Genomic DNA, 10,772 nt, shown 5'->3' on the forward strand with positions numbered 1-10,772 from the left:
TATACACTCTTGCTGATGACCTGCCTGGGTGCCTGCCAGTCTGGATACGCTGTGCAGAGGCTTTTCCTGCCTTATTGTTCACGCCCTGCTCCAGCTGCTTTGGTGCACGGCAACCTACCCCTTGGAGGATTACGGCAATGACATCACGTAGGGTACCATGGAGTCGGCGTGATCGCCTGACCAACACCAGGATCTTCGCAGGGGAACTGCCACCAAATGTGAAGGATCGGGGCTCCGGTTTGATTGGGTCTTACCGGTGTGAAGTTGCGTGATTAAAGCAACCATTGCCTGCTGTATACGAGTGGTTATTGAATTTAACTCTTTATTGCCATTTTGCTTGAGACATTGAAAAAAGCACTTGGAAAAAAAGCACTTGCAAACCACACACTTGCAAACTTTCATCTTAGACCCTTCAATTACTGGACATCCAGCGTACATCTGCGTTGCTCCAAAGCCGCACAGCCTTTGGCGCAGCCGAAGGGCAGCCAAAAGGCGTGAGCCGTTTGCTGCCGTTCGCTGATGTTAGTTGATGTTAAAGTGATGTTGAAGCTGCTCTATTTCTATCTGAAACACATAAGCCCTTTATCCCCTGTACCCAATTTTCCAACTTTATCTGTCCATGAAATGTCTATGAATTACCTGTATAACCCTGTTCTTTTATCGTAACCATGTATTTTTTATAACTCTGTGCCCAGGACATACTTGAAAACGAGAGGTATCTCTCAATGTATTACTTCCTGGTAAAACATTTTTATAAATAAAAAATATTACAGCATTTGATTCCAGCGTGACACCACTATTACCGTTTTTAGAGCTCTGGATATTTTGGTCTTTCTTTAGACCAATTTCTTCTATGTCCTTTTTAATAAGGACTTTTGGAGAGTGGACTTGACTGGTGAGGTACACCAACATCTCCCCCAACTGCACCTGGGATTCGGCTTCGATTTCACCTACTCACTTCTTTCTGATGGCAAATTGTTTTAGCTGCGATTTACCGATCTACACTTGTGAGCGGCATTTTAACCTTATCTCCAACCTTTCCTTGGAATTGGTTATTCCTTCATGAACTCCGGGGATTTCTCCCGCTCCAACCAATCTATATCCTTTATTTAATATTGCTTGGACGTTCTATTTAATGGACTCTTAATTGTTTACATGTTTTGGTATCTATTAACTTTTTAGCGTGGATATATATTTGTTTATATGCACACATGCACATATTTATTTATTAGTGGCGAGATAACATTTGTGAAGCCCTTAGGATTTTCACATATTTCAAACCAAAAATATTCTTAGTTACGTAGTAGATGAGGTTGAAAAAAGACAAACGTCGATCAAGTTCAACCTTTGCTAAATTTAGACGACAGATACTTTATCCTATATCTGTACTTGCAGTATATTGATCCAGAGGAAGGCAAACAAAAAAACCCAGTGAAATATCATTCTATTATATCTCATAAGGGGAAAAATAAATTCCTTCCTGACTCCAAGAATTTGCAATCAAATAACTCCCTGGATTAACATCCTTCCCGTGTTTACTTATTTGATATATCTCTGTATACCTTTCCTTTCTAAAAAGTCCCCCCAAAATTTGAACAGCTCTATTGTATCTGCCATCACAGTCTCCATGGGAAATTAATTCCACATTTGAATTGCCCTTACTGTAAAGAACCCTTTCTTTTGTTACTGGTGAAATCTCCTTTCCTCCAACCTTAAGGGATTTCCCCATGTCCTTTATACTGCCCCTTTGGGATGAATAGTTATTTTGAAAGCTCATTGTACTGCCCCTGAATATACCGTATTGATATAGATCTTAATCAAAGTCTTAATAATGGCTAAAGATAACCTGATCAAACAAATAACACAAAAACAAGATACTTTTTCAATATTTAGTTATCTACAAATGATTAAACATTCAACATCCATGTGTGAAAGTATGTGAACCTTTAGATTCAGTACCTGGTGGCGCCCCCTTGAGCAGCAATGAGTTCAATTAAGGATTTCCTGTAACTGCTGGTCAGTCTCTCATATCGGTTTTGAGGAATTTTGGCCCATTTCTCCTTACACAACTGCTTCAACTCCGTGACATTTGAGGGCTTCCTTGCATGGACAGCTCGCTTCAGGTCCTGCCACATTTCAATTGGTTTTAGGTCCGGACTTTGACTGGGCCATTCTAAAATGCAGAATTTATTTTTCTGCAGCGATTCTTTTTTTGATGCTTATATGTTTAGGATCATTATCTTGATGCAAGGCACCCACTATAGCATTAGCTCACGGACTGATATTCTCCTCTAGGATCTTCTGATACAATGCAGAATTCATGGTTTTGTCAATGATGGCAATCTGTCCAGGTCTTAAGTCGGCAAAGCAGCCCGAAACTATCCCACTCCCACCACCATGATTGATGGTTGGGATGTGGTTCTTTTGTTTGATGTTCGCCAAACATATCGTTTCTCATTGCAGCCAAAAATCTCTACCTTTTGACTCTTCTGTCCAGAGAACATTGTTTTAGAAGTCTTGTGCATCATCTATGTGCTCTTTGGCGAACTTCAGACAGGCAGCAATGTTCTTTTTAGAGAGCAGTGGTTTCCTCCTGGCTATTCTTCCATGCACACCATTCTTGTTCAGTCTTTTTCTGATAGTCGTCATGAACACTCACATTAGCCAAGACGCGAGCGGCCTGCAGATCCGTGGATGTTACTCTGGGTTTTTTTGTGACTTCCTAGATGATTTGCCGGTTTGTTCTTGCAGAGATTTTGGTTAGGCGACTGCTCCTGGGTCGAGTAAATGTGGTCTTGAACTTTCTCCATTTGTCTGACAGTGGATTGGTGGAGCCCCAAATCCCTAGAAATGGTTTTGTAACCCTGTCAGACTGATGCACATCAGACTGCTTTTCTGAGATCCTCAGAAATGTAATTTTGATTGAGGCATGACATGTTTCCACATGAAGACCAAACTCACAAAGTTTCTGATCTTTATATAGGGTGGGGCTTCTCATACTCACACCTGAAAATCTTCCTAATTAATCAACCGACTGTAATTATCCCCTTTAATTTAGCTGGTAAAACCAGTGTTTCACTTGCTTTTGCACATACCCTGACTCTTAATTACTTATTGTTTGTCTAATTCATACATCATTTTGTTTCATAAGACATGGAATTGCTTAATATAAACCCTATTGGATATTTAAGAAGGTTATCCTGGAAAAACGATGACCTTTCCGTAATTATCATTGGGGTTGACAAACGTTTTGTCGCCACTGTATATATAATCTCCAGCAATGTAACAGTGTGTGTATATATAATAACCAAGCCACCAACGTGACAATATATGCAATATATAACACACTCACCAATGTACTGTAATAACAAGCAGAGCCATATGACAACACACAATATAATAATATGCAGAGTGATGTAATAGCAATGCAGAGCACTACTTAGATTGTAGGATCTTTGCAGCAGGGTCTCCTTTTTCTAATGTTTATTTTTAGGTCTGTAATGTTTATTTCCATTTTGTCTCCTACTATTTTCTCACGTGTATTACTGCTGGGAAGCGCTGTGTACATGGCTGGTGCTATACAAATACAGATATACATACATATAACGCATACTACATATAACAGTGTTTTAATACCCTAATATATAATGACACGCAGAGCCATATCATGACATAGTTATATAACGAGACGCAGTGCGAGGTGTTGTTGAAGGTGTTCTTCTTCTCTCGGTGCCAGGTAAATGAGACCAGCTTCCATAACCTGACTCGTGAGGACGCTGTGAAGTATCTGATGGGGCTCCCACAGAACGAGGACGTTATATTCCTGACCCAGGGCAAAGAGGACAGTAAGACTGAGTTTATACACTCGATGGGTCACAGGGCCCTCTTGTCTGTGTCACCTTGCAGTGGTACGGCTGGGCTTCATGTCCTATAGCTCCCTTCTGTCTGTCACCCGACGTTGTGAGGGACAGACTTCCTGATCCATAGCTCCCTTTTTTCTGTGCCACCCTAAGCAAGGAGGACACATGCGGTGAGAGGGACAGACTCCATGTCCTATAGATCCCTTCTGCCCATGTTCCCATGCCCTCTGGCAGTGGAAGGGACAGACTCCACATGTCCCTTCTGCCCACGTCCCTGTGGTGGGTGGGGCAGATTCTGACTCACTGCTCCTGCAGTTTACAGGAAGATGATCAAGTCGAATGTCGGGGATTCGTTCTTCATCCGCACACACTTTGACTACGAGGCCGACGCTCCGTCCGGCCTGAGCTTCTCGCGGGGGGAGGTCTTCCACGTGCTGGACACTCTGTACCGTGGGAAACTGGGGAGCTGGCTGGCCGTGCGAATGGAGCGGGACCTGAAGGAGAAGGACAAGGGGATCATACCCAACCGCAGCAGGTAACGTGTGTGTTATACGGGATAGCCATATAGATCATGTCGCTCTGTCTCATATCTATATCATATATGATATAGATCACTCTCTATATATACTGTGTGTCATAGCTGTGCATGTTTAGAAACAGGAGCAGAGTAAGAGTGTGTGTATTAGTTGCTGGTAGTTGGGGGGTAGGGGGAGTGCAGAGCCGCCTTCATTCTCGCTCCTGCATCCTTTTCCACAGAGCCGAGCAGTATGCCAGCATGGAGTCCATCCTGAAGCCGCAGAGCTCTGGGCCCCGGGCCGAGTTCTGGAAGCTAAGGGGTTTGCGGGGGGCCAAGAAGATCCTGAGGAAGAGCAGAGACGACTTGTCAACACTGACAAGCAAATCAAATTACCCCCCATATGAGAAAGTGCTGCTCCGGGAAGGTAACACGGACGCTCTAACACGGTCTTCCCCTTATCTCTGATCATCTTCCTCTCTAATGCTTTCTTCTCTCTGCGCTCCCTCTCTGTGCTCTGCTATTGCTCTTCCCCTCTCGCTCTTTCTGTCCATCCCGCTTTCTTTCTCGCTCGCACTCATGCTTTCTCATTCTATCTCCACAGCCAGCTTTAAGCGTCCTGTTGTTATCCTGGGTCCGATCACAGACATCGCTCATCAGAAGCTCTGCGCGGAGCTGCCCCAGGAGTTTGAGATTGCCGGTGAGAAGAGAATGAACTCGGGGGCGGGGCTCTGTGCTGGGGTCAATGGTGTTTGCTGTGAGTGGGTTTAAGACTCTGGACCATCTCCTGATGATCTGATTCTCCCCCATAGAGAGCGTCCATCGAGATGAAGGCAGTTCCAAAGTCATCAAACTTCAGCTTGTCAAAGAGATTGCAGAGCAGGTGAGAGGGGCATGGGGGTGGATGGATGGGGGGGGGGCGCGGGGGAGGGAAAGAGTACAGGTAGGAGCAAAAATGGGACTAACCTAATGGATATGTAAAGGAGTTATATATGGAGTCAACCTGGTTATGTGGGGGGACCCCAGAATTAATATAAGAGGCTGTTCGGTGACCTGGCCGTGCATAAGTGGGGACTACAGCTTGTAGGAGGAACACGGCATATGGGAGTGGCCGTTATATTTGGGGGTACCTTGTCTCCCTGGTTCTGACCTGCCCTCTCTAACCCATCAGAATAAACACGCGCTTCTGGATATCACCCCCACGGCGGTGGAGAATTTGAACTACGTGCAGTTCTACCCCATCGTGGTGTTCTGTAACCCAGAGAACAGGCAGGGAGTGAAGGCCATGAGGCAGTGGCTGCTTCCCGAGTCTAAGAAAAGCTCGCGGCGTCTGTACGCACAGGCGGTGAAACTGCGCAAGAACAGCAGCCATCTCTTCACCGGTGAGAACACGTTAACATCCCCTTTCGCTGCTCCTCCTCCTTCCCCTGTCGCGATCCTCCTCCTCCTCTTCCTCCTCGATTTTTATTATTGTTTTATGTGTAAAGCGCTGACATATTCCGCAGCGCAGTACAATGGGGGTACAGAGATTTGATCATTACATAAACAGAATTACACACACATAACGACAAACAGATACAGAGAGGTAATGAGGACCCTGCTCCTGAGAGCTAACTATCTAGAGGGAATGTTGCAACTAAAGATAAAGTGGCTGCTCCTTGTTGGATGGAATATACCTCAGGCAGGCCCGAGTTATGGCCTAGGACCTGTAGGCACTGTGCTTGCGGCCTACTAAAAATAATGGATGTATTATGGTAAATTATTACTTAAAGTTCTAGAATAAAAGTAGTTTACCATCTTAAAATGACAAAAAGTAACTATGCCGGACAAGGAGTTTGTCCGGTGGTGGAGGTGCCCGTAATCATCTAAACTGTCCCATGCGCCCAACTCTGTCACCTACTAAAAGTAACTGCAGTGCACTGGATGTTTGAGAGTGCGATGCTGGGGATGGGGGTAACTTGGAAGTCTATGGTAGGCTCGAGGGCGTGTATGTGCCTCCTCCCTCAGTGCTCTTCTCTGGCGGGCCGGGGGTGTAGCCTGGGAAAATTAGTATGCCTGTCTATTCCTTGGTCTGGGGGTGAGGCTAAGGGAGAGACCACCATAGGTGAGTGCAGCAGGAGAGGCGGTGTCTGAGGGCGTGTGCCAGGTTTCTGTAATGGCTAATAGGTTGAGAGGGTCGTAAATGAATAAGTAATGGGCACAGTAAGGCTAGGGCCCCAGTGAGCGCGAGCGAGCAGCGGAGCGCTTAGCGGCGCTCGTGGCCTTCACCTGGGCAATCTGAGGACTTCAGCTCACTCGCGATGGGGAGACGTGGTGGGGGCGTGGCCATGTCATTCGCCCTCATAGGCTGAACCGCCGCCATGACATGGCCATCGCTCGGCCGCCGTGCCAAAAGTCAAATTTCTTGACTTTTTTCAAAATGTGGTTGCGCCATCGCACTTTGTGCATGCGCACGCACTGACTCGGGCCAGCCCCATAGAGGGCAGTCTCTTGTTCGCGCCGCACACGCGATCACTGGTACGAGGCCGAAGGGAGATGGAGGTGCACGTAGGGGATAAGTGCTGTGCCTATTGTCTCTCTCTCTCTTCCTCACTCCTGTTTCTCTTTGTCCCTCGCTCGTCTCCCATTTCACTTCCCCCGTCCCCCCCTCACTCCTCTCTCTCTTACCCTTTGCTCCATCTCCTTGTCTCCCCCTCTCATATTTGGGGGGGGGGGGGGGTGTCTCTGACTCTTTTCTCTGCAGCCACCATTAATCTGAGCGGAGCAAGCGACTCCTGGCTTCGCAGCCTGAAAGAAATTATCCGTACGGAGCAGGCGAGGGCGATCTGGACTACAGAGGACAAGGTGAGGGGGTAGGAGGGATGCTATGCATTCTAGGCCCAGGCAGGAAGGGGTCATGCTCAGGTAGTAGCTTGTCCATAGTTTGCTTTAAATGCCCCAATCCCCATTTATTAATGCCCCCCCAGGTGGAGAGTGCAGCTGCGGAGCCCCTAGATCTGCTGAATGAGTCGCCTACCGGGACACCCGACTACCTGAGCTGTGATAGCCGCGCGAACAGTGACTATGAGGAGACAGACGCAGAGGGCGGAGCATACACCGACAATGAGCTGGAGGAGGAGTTTGAGGAGCCCGCCCTGGCCAGGTCCTCCGAACCGGTGCAAAACTACGAACCATCGTACCACAGACCCCTCTCGCCGGCCAAACCCGATTCTTACAACAGACCCCACTCACCAGCTGAACCTGATACTTTCTACAGACCTCACTCACCAGCTGAACCCGATTCTTACTACAGGCCCCACTCAACAGCTGACGACACCTACTCCGCCCCAAAGGTGCAAAGAGCATCTCCACCATCACCGACTCGCATTATTACCATGGTACAAACACTACAAAATGATATGGCATTTAGAATATGCAGAGACTATAACCCTAGCCCCTAGGTGCCAGACATGTTATAAAAGGTTCATAGTAATACTAGGATAATAAAGCACTCATGAGTATGGTTACCCGTAGAATATATCACCCTTAGTTGCCATGCAATGTTGGATAATGTTACTAATACCACCTGGACACAAGACCCTGAGAATATATCACCTCCCTAGGTGTTACGTTTTATAACTTTGCTAGTAATGCAGAGCAATAAGGCACCGCAGAAGATGGGTCACTATCAGAATGTCACACAGGCAATAAGGCACTTGGGATATGCAGAAAAGTACACACAGGTATTAGACAATTTTACAAGAGGAAGGAAGAATGGATTCAGTGGGGTAACGAGGCATGTTTTTAGGGGTGTGTATATGGAGGGGGGCTCTCCGTGTGGGGTCTCTAATGCACTCTTCTCGTGCAGGTACCAGAATCCAAGCCCCGCGGGCAGTGGAGCTACGATCACAGCGACAGGTAGAAATAGCTGTGTGTGTGTGTGTGTGTGTATGTATGTGTGTATATATATATAGATAGAGAGAATATATATTATGTAATAATATATTATGTATGTTTATGGAGATTTTTAATTAAAGCTCTGGTTGCTGATCTGCGGTGGCAACTCTAACTTAAGCATTCACTAAAAAATGACACGCGAGAAAAGTAATGCTCTTGGTTGTAGAGCCGTTGTATTAACAGCTATGTGACCCTTTTGTAATGCTTTTTAACACCTTCCTTGCCAGAGAAGCCTGTCCCCATCTGGCAGGGGATGGGTTAATCTTTCGAAACGCCTTAACTTGGGAGAACTCTCCAGAAGATTGTAGTGGATAGATACTCTCTGCCACCATACAGAGTTAACGTGTTCAGTCGGCAGCTTTCCATTCTCCGCTGCCGGGGGCGGCCAACTCCAGTCCTAGGGGACCCCCAACAGGTCAGGTTTTCAGGATATCCCTGCTTGAGCACAGGTGCTCAAGCAGGGATATCCTGAAAACCTGACCTGTTGGTGGCCACTTGAGGACTGCAGCTGGCCACCCCTGTCCTATGCAATATTGTAATACTAGTACTGCCTGTGGGATATGACGCAAAGGGTGAAATATTTTTGGGATCAACAGTTTGTAGAATGCGATTAGTGATTAACCCTTTCAGTGCCCCATTATGTACCCTGCATGTTATATGGGGCTGTATGACGTACAGGCTCAGTCGATTAGAAATGCTCGTTTTCTAGAGGGATGGGAGGTTAAAGGTCGGTGGCGTATTCCTCCACTTCCATTCACGTTCTACAAGGCCTGCCAGCGACCACTACACTAAGCGATCGCGGGGGGTCGAGTTCTGCTGGTTACTACCCGTCTTATATGATGCGTCTTGGTCATCGATGAGCTTTACGGAGAGGGTCAACAGCCCAGGGATGGGGGGAGCGCCGACTCAATCGTTCTGGGGTGGAAATGTTTAAAATGTGACAATTTTATATTGGGAATCTCCTTGTGAGGACGTTCTATCGATTTTGTATAACACAAGCGGGGAGTGCAGGAGAGTGAGTGACACATATATAGATATATTTTCTCCGCAATATTACAAAGATAAGCAACAGATAAGGGCGTATCATACACCCTGTATTACAAGCACGCTGCCTAGGGGTCACACTTGACTCCTTTCTCACATACAAAATGTAGCTAATCCGTTTTTTCCTCCGCAATATAACAAAGATACGCCCTTTCCTCTGTTGCTCGACTGCTAAAACTCTGACAGGCCCTCATTCTCTCCCGTCTTGATTACTGTAACCTCCTGCTGCCCGGCCTTCCTGCCTCTCACCTGTCTCCCCTACAATTTATCCTAAATGCTGCTGCAAGAATCACTCTACTCTTTTTCCTAAATCTGTCTGTGTCTCCCCTGCTGAAATCACTCTTCTGGCTGCCCATCAAATCCCGCATCGCACACTCCATTCGCCTCCTCACTTGTAAAGCTTTACACTCTTCTGCCCCTCCTTACATCTCAACCCTAATTTCTCGCTATGCACCATCCTGACTCGTGTTCTGCTCAAGGATGTCTTCTCTCTACCCCTTCTGTATCCAAAACCCTTTCTCACTGCCCCACACCTCTAGAAATGCCCTTCCCCCTCAATATCTGACTAGACCCACCTTTAAAGCATACAAGTATCTCCGTGGCTAATACTATACACGTGATACATAAAGCTTGGCCCCCTGCAGACGCACTTACCAGAACACCTACCTAATGTGTCAATATGTTCTTCCTACCAATTAGATTGTAAGCTCTTCGGAGCAGGGACTCCTTTTCCTAAATGTCTGAAGCACTTCTACCCTTTGTGTTATTTCTGATTGTCACATGTATTGCTGCTGTACATTAATGGTGCTATATAAATAGACATACAATTTGCAGCTGACCTCATAACTTGCTTATCGTCTCCCCACAGCCGAGAATACGAACACGACGCTCTGCGGAAGAAGTTTAACCGTGCACGGAGCTCCAGCTCCGAAGAGGAGTATGGGTGGGGTGGTCCTGCCACCGACCTCTAACCTCTCCCTCTCCCCACCCCCACAATATTCGCCATGTTCGAGGACAAACACTGCATGCTCAGCGGTTTACACGGGAGAGATGGAGTCCTCTGTAAACGCTGCTCTGAACAAAGATGAAGACATACTGTAACTGCCCAGTTCTCTGTGTATTTTCAGTGTATAGAACGATTTTTTTTTTTGTAAGATGTCTAATAAATGAGATTTTTTTGCATTTTCAGCCCACCCCCTCCCTCTGGTTTATTCAGACCTCACACGGCTCATCACAAATTATATTTTATTTTAATCATCAGAAAATATAGAACATGGTTAAAAAGTATTTGACAGAGGCAGCGGGTGCTGTGTGCGTGTTTGTCTTACAAGGGTATTGGGAAGAAGTCATATTGTGTGGGGTTTTTATTCCCACAAACGTACAAATCTCGCTCACTGAAATCTCCCAGCGGCAAAAAA

The 10,772-nt window shown here is 46.4% G+C and overlaps 1 protein-coding gene across 1 annotated transcript in view; it reads left to right on the plus strand.

Annotated features, from left to right (window-relative positions):
- Positions 1-10,542, plus strand: part of TJP3 (tight junction protein 3) — a 59,365-nt gene extending 48,823 nt beyond the window's left edge. Inside the window, 10 exon segments of the mRNA XM_075611275.1 lie at positions 3,737-3,845; positions 4,176-4,395; positions 4,617-4,801; positions 4,979-5,074; positions 5,187-5,257; positions 5,546-5,756; positions 7,118-7,218; positions 7,341-7,751; positions 8,222-8,271; positions 10,223-10,542. Coding sequence (XP_075467390.1) covers positions 3,737-3,845; positions 4,176-4,395; positions 4,617-4,801; positions 4,979-5,074; positions 5,187-5,257; positions 5,546-5,756; positions 7,118-7,218; positions 7,341-7,751; positions 8,222-8,271; positions 10,223-10,325 — 1,557 coding nt within the window. The 3' untranslated portion in view covers positions 10,326-10,542.
- Positions 10,543-10,772: the final 230 nt, after the last annotated feature.

This window comes from Ascaphus truei, chromosome 8 (genome assembly GCF_040206685.1).
Source record: "Ascaphus truei isolate aAscTru1 chromosome 8, aAscTru1.hap1, whole genome shotgun sequence".
In the NCBI taxonomy this organism is placed as follows: Eukaryota; Metazoa; Chordata; class Amphibia; order Anura; family Ascaphidae; genus Ascaphus; species Ascaphus truei.